Source organism: Herpailurus yagouaroundi, unplaced genomic scaffold, assembly GCF_014898765.1.
Source record: "Herpailurus yagouaroundi ecotype Mexico unplaced genomic scaffold, PumYag 198, whole genome shotgun sequence".
In the NCBI taxonomy this organism is placed as follows: domain Eukaryota; kingdom Metazoa; phylum Chordata; class Mammalia; order Carnivora; family Felidae; genus Herpailurus; species Herpailurus yagouaroundi.
Window position 1 is genome coordinate 16,621,264 of NW_024412429.1, and position 26,060 is coordinate 16,647,323.

At 44.6% G+C, this 26,060-nt stretch overlaps 1 protein-coding gene across 6 annotated transcripts in view; it reads right to left on the reverse strand.

The window, feature by feature from the left end:
• The window catches only part of PLEKHG1 (pleckstrin homology and RhoGEF domain containing G1), a 178,744-nt gene that overhangs the window by 101,117 nt on the left and 51,567 nt on the right, over window positions 1–26,060 (reverse strand). The window contains exon 1 of one of the 6 annotated variants that reach the window (XM_040448900.1): window positions 13,511–14,102. The exons of 3 other annotated variants lie outside the window; for them this stretch is intronic. Coding sequence is in view for 1 of the 3 variants with exons in the window: in XM_040448899.1 (XP_040304833.1) it covers window positions 8,915–8,942 (28 nt within the window). In the remaining 2 variants the exon portion in view is untranslated. Of the gene's footprint in view, window positions 1–8,844; window positions 9,088–13,510; window positions 14,103–26,060 lie in introns of those variants that run through there. 2 more of the 6 variants (XM_040448899.1, XM_040448901.1) reach the window with 2 other exon arrangements.

The following is a 26,060-nucleotide window of genomic DNA, read 5'->3' on the forward strand; positions in this document are numbered from 1 at the left end:
GATAACACGGCAGTGTAAATATACAATTAAGTAATATAGAAACTCGGTTATGAGAAAAATTATGCATTTTTAAAGAAATGGGGCTGTTAATGTTTAGAAGATGGCATTAAGAAGAGAATATCTAATGGCAAAGTCAAAAGGTCATTTAATATATGTAGCATTTAAACCTTGAGGCCCTACACAAAATTGAAACTCACAGAAGATATCTTGGGGAAACACACAAAGTTCCAATCTTCTTTGTTTGCAAGAAGGCAGGACAAACACTGTTTCCCCCTAATGAGATCCCAAGTTTACAGAACAATATACCTTGCAATAAAAAGCATGCTGAATGAAGACATTTGCTTCATTTTGGCAGGTGACCTTACCAGCAGGATCCATGTGTACGGGTTTTGTTAGAAAACATATGAGTGCAACCTATGTTTAGAAGGTTATAACAAGACACCCATACATTAGTAAGAAGGATCTAGATTAATAATCATTTTTTAAAAGGAACGTGAATTTGGTTTGACTCCATAATAAAGACTGTCAAACAGCTGGTAGCAATATTTCTAGAATATAAAGAATCCCATCAACTCTGTATCCTTCAATATCCCGAGTTTTTCTAGATAGTTTATATTTACAGCAAATATCAGTGCCAACGTGTAATGCGAATATTATAAATATAAAATAAAAGAACTAAATTGGGTCAACAAGAAGAAATGGTAAGAAATGCGTAGGAAATGAGTAATTTATCAGCATAACCACTACCACATGGTATAAGCTTGCCACAAATTTTTAAAGCTTTTGCAATATTCTTTCTGCTTGTTCTAGGACAACTTTATGGCCTATAAAACATGGATTGGTTATGGTAGTTAAAATGCACTTGCCCTAAAAAGCCTGATCCAACTTGAGTGTGGCAAAAATCCAAGAATCAGCCAGGCATTTAGGTGTGCTTACAGCAAAGGGCACTTGCCCACATTTGGGACTGGTGCTAATAACGTCCTGGGCAGTTGGAAGTAGAAGCAGACTCATCAAGGTTTTCTTCCCCTTATGATGGCAGCCATCGTAATCATATGATTAACCATAATCATAACCATGAGGTTGATCTCACTTTAAAAATGGGCACTAACTTGGGAAGTACAGTATATGATTATTCTTTAAGGTCCCAAGGGTCCAATGAGGCAACAATGATTTCGTGCCAGAAATAAGCTGGATATACTGTACATGTAAGCCAGGGCATCTGGAAAAGTCCAGATCAACCTAGTCTCCATAACTGGACACACCTTCCCTCCGGTATAGAAAACTACATTGAACAGTTCTGGAACTCTTGGCAGCTATCCATTATCCGTATTGGTGAAAATGAACACAGTAGAGACTCACTTCTTTACTTACTTTGATGCGCCAATACCGGGACTGAGGGATTAAAGGGGAACAAAAGTGGCCAGATGCTTCAGAGGAGTCCATGCTGGGCTGCCAGGGACGACAGTGCCTTTAACTCTTTCAAAGATAGGGAAACTCGGGTCAACAGGTCCCTTCGTGGATACATCTTTTTTTTTTTTTTTTTATGTTTATTGTTTATTTTTGAGAGAGAGAGACAGAGACAGAGCGTGAGTTGGGGAGGGGCATAGAGAGAGGGAGACACAGAACCTGAAGCAGGCTCTAGGCTCTGAGCTGTCAGCACAGAGCCCGATGTGGGGCTCGAACCCACGAACCACAAGATCATGACCTGAGATGAAGTTGGATGCTTGATCATGACCTGAGCCAAAGTCGGACGCTTAACCAACTGAGCCACCCAGGTGCCCCACGGGTACATAGCAGCATGAATTGGTCCTGTTCCAGTTAAGGCTTCTTATATTCTAATACCAGGCTATGGGTTCTAGGCCACCGGGCCAACCTATTCTTCAGACTGCCAACCGGGCTCTTTTCAAAGAGAATATTTGAGATATTCGGTATCTGTAGTATTTAACCAAGTTTACTACCTCAAATTAAACACCTTCCAAAATTACCAATGACAGAAGTGAAACACTTAATGCTAGGTCATATAATGGTGTATAAATATGAGACTACATTTGCTAATGGATAACATTTTTTATGTTGATTCACTGCTTAGAAGATAATTATAGTTTCCACACCTAAGGAAATGGACCTCATAAAAACTGCCTCGTCTTGTTCTCACCTCCCTCAAAATAATTTAACATTTCCACCCTGTCTGGCCTATTCTTCCTGATACAGCAAACTGACTACTGATATTTATCTCCAGAGCTGACTGTTCAACACAATAGCCAGGAGCCGCACGCGGCTATTGACCGCTTGAAATGCAGCCGCTCCAAATGGAGATGTGTTGGAAGTGTAAAATATATACCAGATGTTGAAGGTTTAGTATGAAACAAAAAAGGACTAAATACCACATTAATAATTTTACATGACTTACATGGCGCGATAATATTTGGGGAAAATGGGTTAGCTAAAATACCTTTTAAAAATGATTCTCACTGCTCTCATTTTGCCTTTTTTAGCCTTGCTACTAGAAAATTACGAATTACATGGGGCGCCTGGGTGGCGCAGTCGGTTAAGCGTCCGACTTCAGCCAGGTCACGATCTCGCGGTCCGGGAGTTCGAGCCCCGCGTCGGGCTCTGGGCGGATGGCTCAGAGCCTGGAGCCTGTTTCCAATTCTGTGTCTCCCTCTCTCTCTGCCCCTCCCCCGTTCATGCTCTGTCTCTCTCTGTCCCAAAAATAAATAAATGTTGAAAAAAAAAATTTAAGAAGAAAATTACGAATTACATAGGGGGTTTGCATTATAGTTTAGTTGGACAATGATGATCTGGAAGTCTTCTAGATCATGAGATTCCTCTGGAAGATTTAAATTTACCGCTTTATCAACCTTTATTCAATAATAGTGAAGGGAGAGGTGCATAACACTCCAAGGTTGTCTTTCTCCCCCTCCATTCATCAATACACCATATTGTTACGAGTTAAGAAAAACAGTTGTAAGACAGTCGCTGTGCGCTAGATATTGGGGTAGCTGATGTCCCATATACACAGAAACACCCAGACACAAAGCTGTAAAGCACGAAAGCTGCTTCCTCCGCCTTGAGTGAGAGATGCTGACAGGTTGTCTTAGCATTTGGCTAACGTGCTGCTTTGTTTTCTTTCCCATAACCTCTCTTCCTTCTTACCAAAACCCAAACACTGGGCTATTATATAGCACCTGCTGAGAACCTGCCCAACATTGCTGATGGCCCATGTCAGGGGTCTTTTGACCATGAATATCCTAAAATAAGCCGGTTCTACCTGCCTGGAGGGTCTTGGTTCACCTGACCCTTGATACACCCGGAGGTAGTGCTGGTGGACACACATGTTGAGGGCCTTGGAGTGCTAATGATTCTTTTGTTTTAAATATAGAACAAGTATTTAAAAAAATTTTTTTTTTTTTTTAATTTTTGAGAGACAGAGCGTGAGTGGGAGAGGGGCAGAGAGAGGAGGAGTCACGGAATCAGAAGCAGGCTCCAGACTCTGAGCTGTCAGTGCAGAGCCCGACGCGGGGCTCGAACTCATGAACTGTGAGATCATGACCTGAGCCGAAGTTGGCCGCTTAACCGACTGAGCCACCCAGGCGCCCCTCTTTTTTTTTTCAAGTGTATTTATTTATTTTGAGAGAGAGAGAGAGAGAGAGAGAAAGACCACGTGTTTGTGTGTGCACACGAGCAGGGGAGGGGCAGAGCAGAAGGAGAAAGAGAATCCCAGGCAGGCTCTGCAGTGTCAGCGTAGAGGCCGATGTGGAGCTCGAACTCATGACCTGTGAGACCATGACCCGGGCTGAAATCAGTGGTCTGACTCTTAACTCACTGAGCCCCCCAGGCACCCCAGAGTCCTAATGATGCTTCTAGCCCCAAGTACTGTCAGCCTCAAAACCATCAACATAAAATATTTCTTCTTGTGCCATCCTCAAGAAAAAGAAAAAAAAAAAGCTATCGCAGCCCCACGTAGATATGCTCTCACACATTTTACATCATGAGAAGTCTCTGTCTAATTGTTTCTAGGTGAAAGAGCTTTAATTCCTTGGCTCTTCTTTGTTTGCTCTTCAAACTTCCATTATTTTAATTGCTCTCCTTTGGAATGTCACTGCTAGAATCCAAAGCAGCACTTCTTGGCTCTAACTTGCTCAGGCTGATTTAGGGTTGAGGCAGCACTTTCCATGGCAAGCAGAGTCCAGGCTTCCTGTGACCATGTTTACATGGTGCACGGGCGACTGATGAGTCCACAGGGGACCACTCCCGGTCACAACCCCCCACGGGGAGCTTTACAAGGCAAGACAGAGCCCTATGCACGATGGGGGCTGAAGCGTGATCAGGATTTCCGAGTTCTGCTCATTGCTATTCTAGACTTCAAACATCTAGGCTGAGTTCCTTGGCAGGACAGTCATGGAAATCAAGAGAATGTGTTACGCTCAAGACCAATGAATAACTAAAATGATGTGGTTCCGTGGTTCACTGCCTGTGAATTTCTCAAAAAGGGGAAACCAACAGAGACACTAAAGTATAAGCAAGAAGTTATTCTTTCAGCCAGCAAAGTCATTTAATACAGGGCCAGTCTTAGGTAAAGCTTCAAAGTTGTATATAAACAAAACAAATGAAAAAAAACTTTTCAGAGTCGAAGTTATAAGAAATACACATTTACGTATCTCAAAGACAACACGAGGTATTTGAGGAGAATGGTTCTCCCCTATACACCTCTGATATAGTGGATAGCTCAATGGATAAAAGCCACCAGATAGCAACACGAATTTCTGCCTCTGGGTTTTTCTAAAATACCAGTGTGATTCTTGCATTAAGGGCAGAACTGCAATTCCACATGTTCCTTAATGCTCAGAGTATTCATTCCAGGTAACTTGATTGTCATAATTATCTGCAGCTCTTTGGTAATAAAGAAGTAAAAAAAAAAAAAATCATACTACCATGTTAATTTCTTAGTGTTAATCTATGTACTATGGTTATGCAAGAAGCTAACATGAGGGGAAGCTGGATGAAAGGTGTCAAAGAGCTCTGGACGATCTTTGAAACTCTTCTGTAAATTAAAAACAATTTCCCAAAATACAGAGTTTAAAATATCGTGTTACCACTGAAGAGGCAGTTAAGTATTTGCACAAGAAGATCAAGAGTGGGAAAAGATGTTTTGCAAAAATGCTCTTGTTCCAACAAGAGGCGAGGGTTGAAAGAGAAAACAAAAACAAAGATTCTTTCAAGCTGTAAAGTCTGATACTAAATATTTAGGTAATTTACTAAGGGTTTCCATGCCAGCAATGGAAACTAAGAGGACAGTTAATGCAGTTAATAGATAAAGTACCCCAGCTCAGTGGTGACTCCAGAATTTCTACATTCAAGGGCAAGAGCTTGCCAGTTTTGCTTGAGGTGTTTTTGGTTGTGCTTTTTATACAAATGCAGCTGTTTTTACCTTTAAGGTCTGCTTTTATTATGGTGATTTAGTGTGGAAGATGAAGGAGATTACGGGGTTGGGCTGAATCAGTTTGAGAGGGGGCTGTTAGTTATCCACCAAAGTCCACGCCCTTCTTTAGTGAATAGGGTTCCTGTTGCCTACACTTCCCAACCTTCCCACCACACATAACAGTGTGAAGGTCAAGTTCTCTTCATCAGTGGAAGTGAGAAGTGCCTGTCTGGGGGTCCATTTCTCAAACATTTACCATCATTCCTCCGCATTCTTTAAAAAAAAATTTGGGGGCGCCTGGGAGGCTTGGTCGGTTGAGTGTCCGACTTCGGCTCAGGTCATGATCTCACGGTCGGTGAGTTCGAGCCCCGCGTTGGGCTCTGTGCTGACGGCTCAGAGCCTGGAGCCTGTTTCAGATTCTGTGTCTCCCTCTCTCTCTGCCCCTCCCCTGTTCATGCTCTGTCTCTCTCTGTCTCAAAAATAAATAAATGTTAAATAAATAAATAAATAAATACATACATAAAAATTTGTTTTTAATGTTTATTTATTTTTGAGAGTGAGAGAGAGACGGAGTGTGAGAGGGGGAGGGGTAGAGAGAGAGGAAGACACAGAATCTGAAGCAGGCCCCAGGCTCAGAGCTGTCAGCACAGAGTCCGACCGGGGGCTCGAACTCACAGACTGTGAGATCATGACCTGAGCTGAAGACAGAGGGCCAACCGACTGAGCCACCCGGGCGCCCCTCCTCCACATTCTTTCCCTTCCTCCTGGAACCCAGATGTGGCAGGGACCTTGCCTGAACCCCGAACATGACACCGGGGCCCTAGAATATGGTAGAACATGAGGGCAGAAGGCGCTTTGCATTAAAACTGGGTCTGGACATGCCCTGAGCCACCATACAGAAAAGTCTGGTTATCCTGAAGCTGCCATACTGGAGAAACCATACATGTAGAGAGATGCTTATGGAACCCTAGCTGTTCCAGTGCCTTCTGTTTGCGTGTTTCCAGCCACAGCACCAGCTGCGTGAGTGAGAAGCCTTCGAGTTGACCCCAGCCAGCCCTGTTATGTCTGACTGCAACCTCACAAGTCCCTGATTGAGAACCACAGAGCAGAGCCTCTCCTGAATTTCTGACTCACAAAACCTTGAGAGATTACAAATGATTGCTGTTGTTCCAAACCACTAGGCTTTGGAATGATTTGTTATGCAGCAAGAATAACCGGAACAGTCTCTATTGTAACAGACTAGCTTTACCGTAATATGCCACTGGTCTAACTCTGCATCAAAATTACCCTTAAAAAGCAAAAATCAAAACAAACTAAAGCCTCCACATTCATTCACATGTGTCATTACTCCTCAAAATTTTATATGTGAAAAAAATTAACAGAATGCTCAAAGCTGAACTGTGGAGCAGAGACTCCGGTTTCTGATTTCTAGTCCATTATTCCTTGTACTTGGATATAGATTCATAAAACAGTAAGGCAGAAAAGGACCTTAGAGATCAGGAAATGCACTTAAACATAAGCTCCCTACATACAGCACATGGTTCCAATGTGCCAAAGGGCCTACATAGTGTGTGTGTGTGTGTGCGCGTGCGTGCGTGCGTGCGTGTGTGTGTGTGTGTGTGTGTGAAGGACTGATTATATACCCAACTGTGTGTATAGAAAGAACTCAGAGGACCAGCCAGAAATTAGGTGATGACATAACACTTCCTCTCTTGGTTGCAGGGTTTGCATTTCTGCCCGGGCTCTGTACCACCAAGGTTGGTATTATAATCTTTGGGTTTCAGGTTTCCTCATGTATAAGTTAGGTGGCTGGACTACATGATTTCCTCAGGTCTCATCCAACCTTTGGGATATGAGTCCAACCCTGAAATAAACAGCAAGTCCATTCCTAGCTGGAATCACAGCATAAGCAGTCACTGCAAAGTAACAATTTTCTTCGAGATCCTACCAATGCCAGGTCTTAGCTGCTGAAATATATGTCGTCGACTCTGCCGAGGCTAAAAGTCTCTACTTTTAATTTAGATTAAATAATAATCTATGTTTCACTTCCTATATTCACTTTGAATAGCACCTTCCTGTTAGGATGGAAGTATCAGTTTCAGGGCAGTAACTAACAATGATAGCTGTACATTAAGGCTCTGTCGGGTATTGAACACACTCAGTTCCTAAAACATCTCTGCACAGTTGAAAGGGAGGCATTAGGGTAAATAACATTTGCTGGGGGGGGATAAAAGGAGGAGGAAGAAGAGGGGAAATTCAAGGGACTAACAATAGCACTCTGAGTAAATAAATCCATCCCCAAAGTACACTAAACATTTTCTTAGAGAAAAAGAGGAAGAGAATTCAAAGTGTCAACAACAGAGATCTGAGTAAATATATCCATCTAGGAGGTACAATATGAAACTATTAAATGTCATGTCCTTTCAAATTCTTATGGGCGTAGAAAATCATCATAATATACAGTTTAGTACAATGCGTGGCTTATGAGACACGTGTACCATATGATTCCAGTTTTGAATTTAAAATGTCATTTATTATCCACATTAGAAAAAGATTAAGGTGGTGTATAATAAAATATTAACACTGGTTTTACCAAGTAGGAAAATGGAGGATTTCTTCCTTTGATATTTATCTGTAAATATCACTTTCCTCCATATGTGTATTACTTTTACGATCTGAAAAAAGTTATGTGAGGACATTAAAACTACAACCTCAGTTTGTATGAAATACTTAAATATTTTATATCGAAGTAATTGATTTTTATGTTTCTTAATGAAAAAGGATGCTGAATATATTCTTGCAAATATATTACTATCACTAAGTCAAAATCAAAATCAAATAAAATCAGAATTCAATGTGCAACAGTGTGGAACACACTGCATGCCTCCTTCTCCCCAATTATTCCTCCTAATAAAAGTATTTCTTACCAATAAAAACTCAAAATGGAAACTGCATTTACTTAGTCAATTTTGGGTCCCTCAAGACTCAGACCAAATTTCACCATTACAGTTGCTAAGCGTAAAATTTGCAAACCTTTATCCCCCCCACCCCCCCCAGCCTGCAATAAACCTCAGAAAGAAAGCACATTAAAAGACAGGGCATTCAATACACAACGAGCTGGGATTCTAGTTTTCTCCCCAGAATCACAAACTTCAGCTCTCTGGACATTTCCACCTAACTTTAAGGAAAGATCCACACCAAACCAAAACAAGGCAACAACCATTTAAGACACTGCAGTTCAGATGGAGAAGGAAAAAAAAAAAAAAAATCACCTTCCAGACTAATTCCATGGTTGGATAACTTTTTTCCATGCATCGCATTTATAACAGAACAGATGTAATATATCCCAGCAAGCCGCTGTCCCTGCACAGCGTTGTGAAGGACTCCCTCCCGCCCCCCAACTCCCCGCGACAGTTTCTCACCGCAGTGGCCGGTCTCTGGCTGCTCCAAGAGGACATGGGCTCTTTGGACACTTTCACGGTTAGCACCTACCTGTGCTCTTACCCAGGCTAAGCCGCATCGTCTGCCTTCAGCTGATGCAGTGACCTCACTGGGAGCTCAGTCAGGTAAAACAAGAAGCCTTTACTAGTCCGTGAAGCTCCTTCCGCAGAAATATTGCATGAGTCAGCTTTTATCTCTCAAAACCCAACACACAAAGGCTTTACAAAAACCTGATTTGCAACTTTCTCACTGCCTTTTTCCCCCTAGTGTGCAGACCACAGACTTCAGCATCACTAAGAGCCTTAAATGAAACATGACATCATTCAATTGAGAAACAGGACAATAGACACCACTGTGGGTAACTTGAAAATGCACACTTCGCTGAGCAACACCCTGCGACAGCCATTCTTTTGTGAACATCAAATACAACCCACACTCGCCTAAAGCTGCTTGGGCTTCACCTTCCTGGCTCCGGCTACCATTCTCATTAAATTCCACAAAAGAATCAAGATCTTTGGAGCGCTGATATTTTCAAGTTCACTTCCTGAATTATAAGTGTGTTTCACAGCAAATGGACACATCTTTAACATAAGTTTTCAAGTGAAGTTTGCAGGTGGCAGTGAATCACCCAGTTGGAAGACGTCTGGACGTTTCCTTTCCTTTAACAAGATATTTAATACAGTTTTAAGTAGGCAGAGTTAAACATGAATCTATTTAAGCTTCATTTAAAAAAACAAACAGCATTGGGGCGCCTGGGTGGCTCAGCTGGTTAAGCGTCCAACTTTGGCTCAGGTCATGATCTCACAGTTTGTGGGTTCGAGCCCCTCGTCGGCTCTGTGCTGACAGCTCAGAGCCTGGAGCCTGTTTCGGATTCTGTGTCTCCCTCTCTCTGCCCCTCCCCCCACTCGTGCTCTGTCTCTCTTTCCCAAAAAGTAAATAAACATTAAAAAAATTTTTAAAAAGCACTTAAAAATCCACCTGAAGAAAAACACTGAAAATGTAAACTCAAAGGCATTTCTTAGAGAATTCTTATAATTCATAAATATGAAGTAGCAAAGGCAAGATGATCGGACTCCAACCCTTTAGTACAAGAGAACTTCAAATTATTTTGGATTTCGGTTTCCATAAGGCCATCTGTCCTTCTTAAAATGCTATGCGTATTTTTACAGAAAGACCCAAAAGGTTCATATTTGAAAAAGATATCGAGTTCTTTAGATGAAGGGTCTTCAGAAATACAAACTGTTATTGAAAACTGATATGACTGCACCACAGAGCTAAAATTCAAATTATGGATTATGTCTACGTACAGACACGGAAATCTACACTATTTCGAAAGATCAAATCCTTTAAATAGAAGTTCCATTTAAAGCATTCATTTGGGGTCATGGAAAATAATATGAGCTGAGCATCTTTAATACAGATATTTCTATCAGACCTATTATGTGATTTTAAGCTAACAACATAACAGGATAATTTGTTTTAATGGCGATTTCCTTTCAAATAAGGCAGGACCGATGTAAGGCCACCTAAGTAAGCCATTTTGATGGAAATTGATCCGTCCGTTCAGAGGACAACTTTTAGAATGATTTCTCTTTCACAAAATTCACCAGTTTGATGGAAATCACTAAATCACAGATGCTGAAAAGGCAGTTTGTGAGGAAGGGTCCTCCTGGGGCTGTGGGGACTCTCTTAATCCTCCATACTGAGCTCCACAGTGATATCTCTTGCCCCCCAAATAACGTCCCCTAGACCCTTGCCCAAAACCTCCGTTCCTGCTTAGCTAAGAGTCAGTTCAAATCTTACAAGCTCCACCAAATCTTCCATAGCAACTCGGGCCCCCTGCACCTTCTAGTTGTTAAATGGCTCTTTATGATAGAGTATCACGTGGTCTCATATTTCATTATTTTCTAATGGTCTCGTTTCTACCCTGGACCATCAGCTTGCGGAGCTGGGAACCTTCCTATACTGTAGATTTGATCTTCATGTGGAAGATGCAAAAATCTAAATTCTTAGATGGGGGTAGTACATATACAGAGGCTCCTGGCTTTCTCCTGACCCATGTGTTTTGGGTCCTTACCTTCAGATCACAAGTCTTTTATTTTCTGCTACAGTATTATTGTACTTGGGTTTTTTTTTTTTTTTGCCAAGAAACATTTTTTAAAAGGCATTTCTGAGAGATGCTGTGTACATTACAGCAAGACTGTATCCAGTGTGGATGCTGGGCAGTCTGTAAACTTCTGCATTAACCAAGTGACCCAACCTGTAGGGCAGCTTTGAAGTGACAGTACAGGGCGTATTTGGTCCCATGGGTTAGTCATTTGTTAGTTCACCTGTGATTCCTGTTTTAGTAAGTAAAGATCTTTCCTAATTCTTGCAAGTAACTGGAACCATTCTCTATCACACCTGCAAACATGGCTGGTTCATAGGATTTTGAATTTAAGCTTTGAAAATCTAACTTAAAAAAAAAAATCTAGCTTTTTCAGGGCAGGGAACACACACACACACACACACACACACACACACACACTTTTTGCCTTTATATTTATCCCAGTACCAAGTGTTTGCTAAGTGAATTAACAAATGAACAAAGCATAAGGCTCAGGGACCTAAGAGCAGAGAGGAAAAGGGAAGGGAAAGGAACATTCCTGGAGAACCATTCAAGGCTCTTTCACAGCTGAGGGCAGAGGAGCCTCCGTGTGTGTGCCTGGGTGTTTTCTCAAGGCCTCTCTGTGTCCCACCTTACTCTGCCATGGCTTTGCTTTCCGGTTCTTCTCATCTCATGTCCCACACGTGGAGTACACGGGCTGGCACCAGCTCTTGTAGGTGCCCTGCTGGACCTCTGTGCACGGAGCAAAATAAATCCCAAGACACGTAAAAGGCACAAACACTGGCATCCTTGCTGCTTCTTCCTGTAGAATTTATTTGCCGATATCAAGAGCAGGGAAAAGGGCTGTTTTTGCTCAGTAAAGTCTCTTTGTAAGGGACAGAGAGATGGGTCGCAGATATATTGCACATTCATGCCTTGTTAGGTGAAAGAGATATACTCTTACTGGAAAGCAGCTCTTGTTAATTCGCTTGTTAATTCGCTTAGGCAATTAGGAAGGACGGGGGCTATTCACAGTAGCCCCACCAGGGCTGGGGGCCCAGGGGTGGAAGAACAGCCCCCACAGGACAGGTCTACAGCACTAACCAGCCAGCGAGCCAAGTGCAGTCCAGCCTTGTGGCCTCATTGGAGGAGGACCAGAAAGCCCCACTATTTAAAAGCGTCCTTTCCCAGACATCTGCCACAGGGCGTGCACTTCCGCTATGAGAAACCAGGTCTTTTGGTTTAAGCTAAAAGTTGTCAGTGAACACTCGAATCTATCCCGGGAGGGTTTATGGAGTCATTGCTACCCTAGTATGAATTAGCCTGTGCACGTCCGCGTCCTCCCCAGGAACCGTACAGGTCTTTCAGGAAGGAGGCCACAAGGGGACGGTCCAGGAGGGCTCGGAAGGCTGAGAGGGGGAGGCTCAGAGAGCATGCGGTGCTAGGGACTTAACAGGGTCTGACCTAATTGCGATCCTCTGCTGACTTTGCAGCCAGGCAACAGCTCCAAGAAGCTGGGCAACAAAGGGTGAAGGAATGTCCTGGAGAAAGGAAGCAGTGCAAAGGCACACACACTGTTTTTTGAACGCAAGGGAAGATTTTTGCTTCCTAAAACCAATACCGGATAAAGCAGATTTAGAATACAATCCTACATTTTCAGATACAGAGGTGCTAGGAGTTACAAGGGGGTACTTCAAACCACAACTAATATTTTATCCACAGCATGTAACAATATAAATGCTGGGAGTGGGGAGGGGGGGCTGTTTACCTGGTGATTTAAGATCTTGCCATTTCCCAAACTGGTGAAACCAACCATTTTCTAAAGCACAGGACACTGACAAAACATTCTTAAGGGGTTTTTTTTTTTTTAGCCCATTAGAGCTTTTTTCTTTGATAGAAAAAGGCAGATTACATTTTTCTGAGTGCATACCACAGAATAAATATGATAAACACTCGAGCCAGTCGCCTGCCAAGAACTGCCACATCCCCACTGATGTCCCTTAGAAGGATACACTGACCTTCCTCCTGAAAATGAGATGTAATGTACTAACACCCTTCTGCATTGCAGGTGTTTATTAAAAATCTATATACACTCCTCCAGACCGTCTACTCTAAACCCAGAAAATGTCACTAGCCATAAATTCTGCCTTGCGATTGTTATACAAACCAAAGTATACACTTTGTTAAACAAACACAAAAGCTAATCTGGTTTTTTCTTTCTCAAAGATGATTTTCAAAGTGAAATAATTTTAATCGTGAGTTTATCTTCACGAATTTAAAAAGTGGTTGCTCTTAACAAAAGGTACAGATGTAAGGCAGACAAAAGCACTTACGTATAGGGGAGATTAAATGCAGGTATTATTTTTTTTGTTGTTAGTCCTGGAGTATTGAAGAAACCAAAGTATAAATAATAAATGGTTTCCAGTACTCAGATCTTCCAACTGAAAACAATTCTTCACCCCCTACTGCACTAAAATGTCAGTATCGAGTCACGGTCATATGAATTTTAGAAAAGAAACACACAACGCGTACCATTCACACTTTCTCACAGTCACCCTTACCTTGCAATCAAGTCATATTTTCAGGTCTCGGTCATATGTCAGTCTGCCATGAAAGCCAACTGAGATTGCCTAAAATCCTGCTGTTTCTGGAGTGTTCCTCCATCGGCTCATTTCTCTGAGTCTAGGACAATCATTAGCTCTGTTTTTCACTTTGTTCTTTTATTAGGCTATTTCGGTCTTTATTGTCCAGAGACGATGAAATCAAGTCTTAGTTATTTCTGAACTGAACAATTTTTAGATATTGAGCAAGCAATATGTTACAAATAGTCTCTTGCTTTCAATAGTAGATCAGTCCCATCTTTGAGGACACCATGGGAGGACTCTCTGTGCTAAGCACAATGAACTAATTATCCCTCTAAGAATGCAGTATGTTTCCAGACACATTTTTCTCCAGGAGATAACACACATCTAATCCATTCATAACGAAAGGCATTCAACACACTCTATACTTTTGAAAACACTCTTTTAAAAAAAAAATGTACTTGAACTTGTAGGAAGGGCTTGGATACTCTATTGATACCCTGCAGCGCTGTTTTCCAAAATAATAATTTAAAAAAAGAATCTATTATTGTTTCAGAGTAACAACCGTGGGGGTTCATAACCTTTATGTGAACTGGCAAAACCATTTCAGATGCTGGCAGAGAAGAGAGACAAATCCCCTGGCCAGCCATTCCCCCCCACAGCTGTAAGGCCATGGAGTGACAGGGAGGGACACAGCCAGGTGGACATCACCAGCGGCACCCCTAGCCTGTAGACTCTGTAAAGCCGTGGTGGGTTCAGAGAGACGATTACTGAAAGCAGCAGAGGTGAGGACTGAGGCTTGCGAGGGAGACACAGACAAGCTGCTCGGAGCAGCCATGAGTCTCCTCTGAACTGGTTCTGAATCTTCCCCATGGTAAGTGCCATCCTTTAGGGTGGCCGCCATCCATCTCCTCCCCCAATCCCAAGGCCACCTTCACTGTCACAAGGGCTGAGGGCTTACCCTGTCAGAGCAAATGGATTCATTACCGGGGAGGCGATCTAATTTCTAGAACTGAAGTGGGGTGGGATGAGCTATTCGTTTGGCCTCCGGCACCAAGTCACGAGCCCAATCCCGTTCAGGCAGAACTTTATAAAAGGCCAAGGACAGATCCCATTCCAGAAAAGCAGAACTTAGTCTTCTCTCAAGGAGTTGCGACGATTTATTACCTTCCAGGATTTTTTTCTTTTTTTTGTTTAACTAAAGAAGGTAATGAGGACTGCTGAGTGAGATGATATTATTACAAGGATCTTAAACACCCACCTGTTACTGCGGGTACTGATCTTTGCCTGTTAGAGCTTTGGCACACACACAGCAACCCCCTGCTGACCCTTCTTTTCCCTTCACACCTTTTCTCGACTTCAACAGTAACCACCACCCTCCTTCACTGGGCTGGGGACCTAGCCGACACCAGGTTCTGTGCTGGCTCGGTGAAGGGACGCTGGCTCTGCCTTCTGGACGCTCCTGCCTAGCGGGACTGGACGAGCATTAGATAGTTAATGACAGGTGGGAGGAGTGTTAGGCATCAGCTGTCACTAGAAACTATACATAAGCACCTGCTCCGTTTTCCTAACCTGCCTCTGCTCCTATCTTCAGGCTGCCCTTCAGGTGATATTAACATTGGATGGTACTTTCATGTTGACGGTAAAATCGAGCTCCGTAAGGCGGCCTTCACTTAGGTTCTCCTTTCAGTCTTGGAGAGTGAGCTCCGTCGGACTCATCCTTCGTCTGACGTTTAATTACTTGGTAACCAGGCGGAGAGCCAAATTTGCTGGAAGTTTTTGTGAGTCTAGGCGCTTGCCTGCTTCCTAGTTCCCACAGAGATACATGAAGTAACTTGTTTATGTTGAGAGAACAAAGGAAGGGAAACAGAGCTCGCTGTTCGGCTACAGGTTTAATCCTAATTAGGCCAAGAAACAAGTGTAACCCAATTCACTTTGGTTTATTCTGAATAGAAATCTTTGAATCCTATACAAGCATAGGAAAGAAAAACAGAAAAAAAAAAAAAAAGAGAAAAAGCCAGAATATTCGTACTGGTGGTTGAGAGGTGGGATTGTGGGGGAGACCCCTCATTACCCACTGATTTAGTCTCTACATTTTCTTTAATGAATATGTGTTGCTTGTGGAATCAAAGTAGAAGAACAAAGTTAATTTGTGTGCTAGTTATCTCCCATGTGCTGACGCCTCCACACCCCCTCCCCCCGATCTTTTTCTGCCCTGCTCTGCCCAGGTCTGCGCCCTCTGCCCCCTGCCAGCTGGCTTTAAGCTGGGCTTGGCTCACCAGAAGCCCCAATATTATGAGGTAGGAGGAGAGGGAAAGGGGGACATTTCTTCCCACGCCCTGGCTGATGAGGCCTGCTGGCAGCCAGCCTCCATGGTCCTGGCTCTCACTGGGCTCCTGTGTCCCTTGGGGGTCCCTGTGGGTTGTCTCCAAGAACAGTGTCGGGCTGCCTGCTGTTGCTTCAGTCTCTGGGTGCTTTACACCCTTGCTGCCTCCTTTGGTCACACCACCGTTAATAAAGTAACCCCTTCATTAGAGTCTCCACTTGAGGGGCGCTCAGTTGATTCAGCATCCGACTCCGGCTCAGGTCATGATCTCACGGTCAGTGGGTTCGGGCCCCGCGTCGGGCTCTGTGCTGACAGCTCGGAGCCTGGAGCCTGCTTTGGATTCCTGGGTCTCCCCCTCTCTCTCTTCCTCCCCCACTCCTGCTCTCTCTCTGTCTCTCAAAAATAAACGTTAAAAAAAAAAAAACCAACCTCCATTTGAACCAGCTGAGCTACTTCAGTTTCTTGCCAGGTCCCTGGCTGGTACAATTTTTTTTTTTTAATTATTTTTAAAATTTATTTATTTGGAGAGAGAAAGCGTGAGTAGGGGAGGGGCAGAGAGAGAGAGAGAGAGAGAGAGAGAGAGAATCCTAAGCAGGCTCTGCACTGTCAGCACAGAGCCCAACACGGGGCTCGAACCCACAAACCGTTTGATGATGACCTGAGCCGAAGCCGGAAGGCCAACCAACTGAGCCACCCAGACGCCCCTACAGTTTTATACTTAACTCCAGAACCTCTGGTCTGAAAAGCTGATAGCAGTTGGACTTCCCATGCTTAGTCAGAAGGCTGACCATCGGGTTTTTACTGGGTGGAATACTGTCAAATCTAAGCCCTTTTTTGATTTATGGCCTGCTTGATTCATCTCAATGAAATACACATTTGCTTAGAACCTACTCTATGCCAGAAATATATTTTTGAATTTGCTGTCTACTGATACAATTCATTGCCTCAGCCATATTTATTAAGGAGCTACTACGTGCCAGGCACTGTCTTAAGTGCAAAAAGATACACCAATGAACACTTAACAATCCCTGCCTTTATGGAGTTTATTTTGAGTAGGGGATATATGGATTTTAATCCTCGGATAACAGTACATCAATATTGGAAAGATACTTTGAGTTTTTCTAATCTAATCCCTTATCTGGCATTTAAGCAATCACTTAAGAGTAGCTCCCCAGAGAGGCCCGGTCTCTGCTTGGGTCCTGTTAGTTACTGGCGATTTGACCCCTGCTCAAAGAGTGCATTACACTTTGGGCGGTCCTAATCTTTAGAGTATATTCTCACCTTTAGCTGAAGTTCTTGAACTTCTGCAAGGACCACTTCAGGAAACCTAAGACAGATCACACCTCACCCCCCATTTTGAAGTTCCTTGATTATTTGAGATGCTATCAGGTCTCCCACTCGTATTTGCCTCTTCATTCAGATGTTTATTGAGTAAGTACCCTAAGTGACTCCTGGAGGCAGGGTTCAGTGGGGTGGGAATGGCTTGTTGTCCCTTGCGCTGTGGAGAGCGTGCTTAAAAATGGCGCCACCCTGTGACCACCTTCTCCACGAGTCTCGAGACCTTGCCTTCCTATGGCTTCCACCAAAGTATTTTCAGAATTTTAATCTTTATGCCAACTTACTACTGTAAAAAGTGTTGAAAAAGACACCATCCCTCTGGGGAGTAAATGTTCTCCCTGCTCCTCCTAGGCCATATTTTTAGAGGCAGCAACAACGCCCTGTCTCCGAAAGACACAGGATGTGGCCCCGGGAGACAGACCCTGGACAATCACATGAAGGAGTGATGAATTCTATTATGAGATGTGTGCTATGCAAGGAAAGCACGGGGTGCAAGGGAAACACACCAAGGGGGACCATACCTGGTTCGGGGCGGTCAGGGAAAGCGGCCTTGTGGGAGGGATGTGTGAACTAACGTCTGAAGGCTGAGAAGAAGCTAACTTGGGGAAGCCAGGCAGAGGCAAGAGAGAGACCATCCAGGTGGTTGCATGTCCCGTAAGTGCAAACTGCTGGTATACTTTCCATTTCACCCACGGTGGCCACTGGAGCGGACATTTTTGCCCCCGGACAACCTTGTTTACAAATATACTGTGGCATTAAGTAACTAGGGCTGCATACTTCTTATTAAAGTATGTTCTAGTTTCTTTCCCTACCCTGGGGTGATCCCATGCTCCCATCTGAACGTACCAGCCCCTCTCTTCTCGACTCTTCTTCCGCCCCTTCCAGACACTGGGCAGAGCTGCCAGGGCAGTGTCCGTGACTCCGTCCTTGCCCAACCACTTGGACAGGGCCCCTTGTAAGGTATGGTTACGGCGTATCACGCTGTCAATGTCCCTGCCCAGCATGTTTATCCAAGTGTAATCAGGTTAAAATGAACGTCAGAGGAGCCCTAAAACAAGAAGGGTCACCAAAGGACAGGATGGGGGAGGGGGTCACCCCCCTCTGTTTGTCTTTACTACTTCCAGGGGACTTAGGGATTGACTGCGTGCATTTGACCCTGGAGCACTTCCCAGGACCAGCTGGTCACCTTTCCTAGGAGATACAAAGTGAGGGACAACTTCCTAGTGCCGGTGTGGCTCCAAACATGACATCTGCTGGGGAGTCTGTGAAAATTAGGACATAACAAGATGGCAGACCCCAATGAACTAAGCTGCCCTGAGAGTACCGGGGAGCTAATTTCACAAGGACCGTCGGTTACCACCCTAGCGGTGTGAGAATAAAAGTCACTCCCTAGGGGCGCCTGGGTGGCGCAGTCGGTTAAGCGTCCGACTTCAGCCAGGTCACGATCTCGCGCTCCGTGAGTTCGAGCCCCGCGTCGGGCTCTGGGCTGATGGCTCAGAGCCTGGAGCCTGTTTCCAATTCTGTGTCTCCCTCTCTCTCTGCCCCTCCCCCGTTCATGCTCTGTCTCTCTCTGTCCCAAATAAATAAATAAACGTTGAAAATAAAAAAAATTAAAAAAAAAAAGTCACTCCCCAAACGGAACTTATTCTATGCGATCCAAACCATCATTTACTCCTCCTGAAATGATGGGTGGAGAGGACACAAGGCCCTGAGTTGAGATGTGTGGAATCTCAGCTCTACTGACAATTGTGTCCTCTTGGGCAAGTTACCAACCTCTCTCTAGGTCCCCAATGAAAACGCAGGAGTCTATGAGATTTAAGAACGCTTCTAAAATCTATAAACCGGGGCGCCTGGGTGGCGCAGTCGGTTAAGCGTCCGACTTCAGCCAGGTCACGATCTCGCGGTCCGTGAGTTTGAGCCCCACGTCAGGCTCTGGGCTGATGGCTCAGATCCTGGAGCCTGTTTCCGATTCTGTGTCTCCCTCTCTCTCTGCCCCTCCCCCGTTCATGCTCTGTCTCTCTCTGTCTCAAAAATAAATAAACGTTAAAAAAAAAATTAAAAAAAAAAAAAAAGACGCTCCTGGAATAGTGGAGTAGTGGTAACGTAAAAGTCAATGTAACCATACGACTGCAAAAATTATGCTCTTATAACACACAGATAATGACAAGCATGGCTAGTTCTAAATTATCCTAGGAGCTCATATACTTTCCACACATGCAATCATGGTGATTAGAACAAATTCACTGTAATGAGTGTCCTGGTCAAGCCTCCACGGAAATTGGGTGGAGAGAGGGGGACAGAGTTGGAGAGAGAAAGAGAGAGTGGAAGGGAGGGAGAGGGCAGCTGTCACATCTCAAGCAACTTAGCTGTGGGGCTCTTCTATGGAAGGGAAGAAAACATAAGAGGAAGGGAACCCTTTCCCCGTAGAGAGAGAGAGGTGAGCACCAGCAGCTTGGGACGGGGGTTGGATGGCCAACCGCGGAATCTAGATATCTCAGGGCAGGGGCTCCCGGGAAGGGAGGCATTCTGGACAAAGGGCAGTGGCAGTGCAGGCAGGGGAACAGGGAGCCAGGGAGGGAAATAGAGGGAAAGGAGTCGACAGAAAGGAGATGAGGTCTTCTACCTGTCCTGGTGGGAAGGGACACTGAACCGGCAAGATTTGGTCTTTTAATTAACGTGACTTGACCCACACCCCCAGGGCTGGTGAGGCCTGACGTGAGTCTCCCCTGGAGGCTATGATCTGAGGCTGAGCAGGTAGAGTGTGAGGTGAAGACTTTCTTTCAATTCCTTTCTATTGATGAACAACATTTTTTTTTTTAATTTTTTTTTTCAACGTTTATTTATTTTTGGGACAGAGAGAGACAGAGCATGAACGGGGTGGGGGGCAGAGAGAGAGGGAGACACAGAATCGGAAACAGGCTCCAGGCTCTGAGCCATCAGCCCAGAGCCCGACGCGGGGCTCGAACTCATGGAGCGCGAGATCGTGACCTGGCTGAAGTCGGACGCTTAACCGACTGTGCCACCCAGGCGCCCCGATGAACAACATTTTTAACATCAGGATATTTCCCATAAAAATCCAGATTTTTTTTTTTTTTTGTTTAACTTGGGAAAGGAGAGTAGCAAATAGAGGAACAATTAACGTCAGTTACCACTGGTGGTACCTTCCTGCTTAGGAGCGATGGGGTGCCGAGCTCGCTCCCTTTACGCTGGCTGCGCGCTTTCCCAGTCTGTCCCGGTCCCCACCACCCTTTTCAGTACTGCACACGTCCCCTCACCCCTTTCCATGACCTGCCTGGCCCTGGAGCCTGGGAGCACTTGACTCTGAGTCACATACGTGACCCCATTTGAAGACGACACTGCGTACTAGGTTAGTAGTCCTAGAATGACCGGATTACCGGAAATAATCTGGCAAGGACACTTTACTTCCCGACGGTTTGTAAGTCATATAAAAATGCAACGTAAAGTGGGGCGCCTGGGAGGCTCAGCCGGTTGAGCGTCCGACTTTGGCTCAGGTCGTGATCTCACAGTTCGTGAGTTCGAGCCCCGCGTCAGGCTTGGTGCTGACAGCCCAGAGCCTGGAGCCTGCTGCAGATTCTGTGCCTCCCTGTCTCTCTGCTCCTCCCCTGCTCGCACTCTCTCTCTCTCTCTCTCAAAATAAACAAACATTAAAATATGAAACATAAAGAATTTAAAATATCACTTGTCATTTCTCTCTAAAAGCTTGAGGGGGAAGAGGTGCCATTAGACGAGAAACCACCACGGAAAGATTTAGTAAGGGGAGTGTGGGCAAAGGTTTACAGTGGAGGGCGAGGAACATGTCCCTTGCAGGTCAGGAAATTGGAATTGTCTTTACCACTTAACCTCATCAGCTCTCATTCTTGTTTTTCCGCCCCTCTTATTAATCAGAACCTTTCCCCTTCCAGGTCTCCGCAAACCTAGCCGTGAGGTTTAGACTTTGTCCAGGGCCCTCAGTGAAGGAACTACGACAGGAGAAGCAATTTCATTGGTAATTCTGCCAAACCAAATGCGCGAAAAACCGGTATCGTTAAGTTTTTGACATTTAAAAGCCCTGCGACAGGAAGACAAAAAACCGTGGCCCCGGAAGGATGCCACACTCGGTGCTCTGGCAACACGTGGGGGTCCCTGCCATCTACAGACCCTTGTACAGCTATGGAAGTGGGGAATCTGTTGGTGATACTCTTCTGAACAAGCCAAGGTGGGCTCTAAATGTCAACATTAACATATCATATCCTCGCTTCATAAAACATTACTTCTGTTGTAACTCAAAATAAAAATAATAGGGCAAGTTGAGACCTAGAAGTGGAGATCCCAGGGGCGCGTGGGTGGCTCAGTTGGTTGATCTTCTGACTCCTGATGGCGGCTCAGGTCATGATCTCACGGGTCGTGGGTTTGAGCCCTGCGTCAGGCTCCGTACCGGCAGCGCGGAGCCTGCTTGAGATTCTCTCTCTCTTCCTTTCTCTCTGCTCCTCCTCTGCTCTCTCTCTCTCACTCAAAATAAATAAGGTTTAAACCCCCGCCCCCCCAAAAATGTGGAGATCCCAGTACCATCAAAATAAACAAAGGCTGTAAGATTGGGCAAGAAAATGGGAGGAATAAACAGTCCCCCTAACTTGGAAGGGCATTTGTGCATTTTGATATTGAGCATTTTTTTAAAAATTTTTTTTTTCAACGTTTTTATTTATTTTTGGGACAGAGAGAGACAGAGCATGAACGGGGGAGGGGCAGAGAGAGAGGGAGACACAGAATCGGAAACAGGCTCCAGGCTCTGAGCCATCAGCCCAGAGCCCGACGCGGGGCTCGAACTCATGGACCGCGAGATCGTGACCTGGCTGAAGTCGGACGCTCAACCGACTGCGCCACCCAGGCGCCCCAATATTGAGCATTTTAAGGAGACACCCAGAGGCATGAGTTAATCATCTGCATTTTTCCTAGAAAGGGGGAAAAAAAAAACCCCATCCTGCACCCTTTACCAGTGTCTCTTTCTTTCTGAACCCTGGAGATAAAAATTTTAACACACAGAGGCCTCAGTGAGGATTTGCGGGCATACCCAAGTCTTTCTGAAGAAGAAATGTCTCTGATATGTGATATCTTCCCTCAGGAGTACCGGGAGGAGGGAATGGGTGAGGGGATAGGAAAACAAAACCAGCTACTTTCCCCTAATCCTGATGTGGCAGAAAAGCCGAAAGCTAAAAGCTTCCCTGAGGGAAAAAGATTCTAGACTGAAGTGGATCAAGTAAGTCTAACAAACTTCAGACTACTTAACTCGCTTACATTGCACAATTGTGAAACGTGTTTACGAGGCCACGCGCTTTCAGCACACCTCCTAGCTGCCCACCCCCCACCCCCCCGCAGCCCCAGGGGGTTCAGGCTCAGGTGGGCCTAGACATTGATGGTGAAGGCCACAGCAAGTCTGGGGAAACCCCACTCCAGGCCAAGTGAGGACAGGTTGGCACCCTTGTCTTTTTTCTGGGATGCTTCTCTGCAAAGCCTGAGAGAAGAAAGTGTTAGAGAGCTGAGGATTCTCTCTCTCTTCTGTGTCAATAAATCCCATTCCATAGTTTTATTTTTTAAAAAAGTTCCTCTAGGGGTGCCTGAGTGGCTCAGTCGGTTAAGCGTCCTTTGACCCAGGTCACGATCTCCTGGCTCGTGAGTTCGAGCCCAGGCTTGGGCTCTGTGCTGACAGCTCGGAGCCTGGAGCCTGCTTTGGATTCTGTGTCTCCCTCTCTCTCTGCCTCTTCCCCACTTGTGCTCTCTCTCTCGAAAATAAACATTAAAAAATTTTTAAAAAGTTCCTCTTGAAGATGAGCTAAACCGTGTATAATTCATGAAACTGAGTGTTTTAACAGCACACCTTCCAGATATACTTTGCATTTCATTCTTTTGTAGAAATTCAGGGATTTTCATGTATTTAGATATTTTAATACACCAGTTACCATATGGTCTTGTCAACCAAATACTTGACAAATGAATTCTGTGATTGTTAGTCCACACTCTAAACCAGCATTTTTTCAGGGCACAGCACCTCGTAAGGTTATAGACTGAAATGTGTCCTCCCTGCCCCCAAATTCACGGTGAAGCCCAAAGTGCCCTGGGAGATAGGGCTTAAGGAGGTAATTAAGGTTAAATGAGGTCATAAGGTGGGGCCCTAATCTGATAGAACTGGAGTCTTTTTAAGAAGAAGAAAAGACAACAGAGGTCTTTTTCTCTCTCTGCTCCCACACAATGCGAAGGCCGTGTGAGGACAGAGAGAGAAGGCTGCTGTCCACAAGTGGGGAAGAGAGGCCTCACCAGAGACCACCTTGCTGACACCCTGACCTTGGACTTCCAGCCACCAGGAATGGGAGAAAAGAAATGTCTGTCATTTAAGGCACCCAGTCTGGGGTATCCTGTACGTGAGCCTGAGTAGATGAATACAATCACCATCAGCTTGTGTTTTCAATAAGCAACCCGATTGCTGGGCCCTGACACTAAATCGGAATCTTTAGGGACAGAGCCTGGAATGGGCATTGGTCACTAACTCCCCGGTGATTTTTGTCATTGTAAAGGTTGAGGGTCATTATTTCGGGGGGGGGGGGGAGGGGTTCAAGTCTGTTACCAGCTCTCAAACCTCTCCCTCAACCTCCCCTATTCCACCACCCCAAAGAGGAAAAGCTTATGGGGTCAGTGAAAAACTAGAGACCTCAAACGCTTAACATTAGGCTCCCCAAAAGGGGGACAGAAGCTTATAAATAGAACTGGTCAGAAAGGTTGGAGTCAGAGGCAAAGGACTTTGTAGGAAAATTCGCTTCAGTTTCATACTTGGGTTGGTTCTAGAAGGACGAGAGGGGCCCTTTAGATCCACATGAGATCAGTCCAATTCCACTGCAAGGAAACCACACAAAGATTTTGTGTGAAGCAAAGGTAAAGTTAAGAGAACCTTTGTGCTGTGGACACATCCGCCCGCAGGGGCCAGAGAGGTTGGTTGGACACTAGGGGTTCATGCTTGGGAACCTGCTGTCTCCTCCCTCTCCTTCAAGAACCAACTAAGATGGGGTTTTAGCATCCTAAGAGCTAAAAAATGGAGTTGGATTACCAACCATTGAGGATACTTTCAACCCTGAAATTCAAGGGCCTATAGAAAATAAATATTGGCTACTGTTAAAATCTTTTTAAAATCACTCATGAAAATCGCCAAAGTGAAGATTCTACTAAGTCAGTCAAACTAATAACACTTGAACTTAATTGAGTTACATTGTCAGAAATAATAATATATAAATAAGTAAACTGAACGGCACCAAATACTGTCAACTATGCACAAATGCCACACAAAACTCTGCTAGTCTCCTAAAATCATGATATTAAACAACCATCAGACACGATTTTCAAAACGGCATATTGTCTGGAAGGTGGGCCCCAAACACTAGGATATTTTTTTCTTAAAGTGATTCTTTTTTTTTTTTTTTTAAGTTTATTTGTTTGGATAGAGAGAAGGAGAGAGCATCCATGTAAGTAGGGAAGGGGCAGACAGAGAGGGAGGCAGAGAATCCCAAGCAAGCTCCACACCGTCAGCACAGAGCCTAATGAGGGGCTCGAACGCATGAAGCGTGAGCTCATGACCTGAGCTGGATGACGCTCAACCGACTGAGCCACCGGGCTGCCCCATTTTCTCGATTAAAAAAAAGAAATACTACAAGAAGTACCCTTCAAGTGGAATAGGGCTTTTCTAATGGACAGAATAAAATATTCCAGGTATTGAGTCAAAGTCTAAAAGCCCTTATAGATAATTCTGTGTCTCCTAACTTGCTTTGATCTTTAAATTCTGGGAAGGAGGTCTGTAAGGAGAGAGGCAGTACGATTTTCTTCATCGTGAGTCTGAAAGCCTGGGTGTGGCTGTCCCTCCCTGGCAGCTGGGACCTTTCCAAGTACACCAGTCATTTTCTCATATGAAGGCCACACAGATAGGGAGAATGGTGAAGGGCAAAACACCCATCTAGGTGAAGTCCTTTGGTTTTTCCAGGCACAAAGGAGAGAAGTGTTCTCGATGGTCAGAAGTTGCCAGTGTCCTTCAGAAGGTGCTCCACACACTGGAGCTTTTGAGAACCACCGTGTTATCCAGTCACGCTGGTGAAGAGCCAAAAGATGTGTGTGTCTTGTGGCTGAAAGTTTAGTTTGTATTTTATTTTATTTATTCAGCTGGTTAGTTTGTATTTTAAAGATATAATGGCTAACCTGGTGCTGCTGAGGGGTGAATTATGGAGTGAAATATACCTAATTTCAAATCTCGGATCTATAACTTACTGTACGATCATGGACTTGAATTTCAATGAAACTCGGTCCCTTTAAAATCAGGGACCATCTTATTTCACAGGGTTCCCATTTGATTTAAGTGATAGGAGACTTAAAACCACCACGGTGCATGGCACCAGGAGGCATCCAATCACGTTAGTTTTCTTCCTATTATGGATAGACTATCGTCAAATGATTAAAAAGAACCCCAGATGGGGTGCCTGGGTGGCGCAGTCGGTTAGGCGTCTGACTTCAGCCAGGTCACGATCTCGCGGTCCGGGAGTTCGAGCCCCGCGTCGGGCTCTGGGTTGATGGCTCAGAGCCTGGAGCCTGTTTCTGATTCTGTGTCTCCCTCTCTCTCTGCCCCTCCCCCATTCATGCTCTGTCTCTCTCTGTCCCAAAAATAAATAAACGTTGAAAAAAAAATAAAAATAAAATAAAAATAAAAAAAATAAATAAATAAAAAGAACCCCAGACGCAAATAAGCCTAAACTCATTATATTCATTTTCTTCTAGTTATAACACGGATGCAATCACAGGTGTTACATGCATCCGTAACCACAACCGACGCCTTCCTAA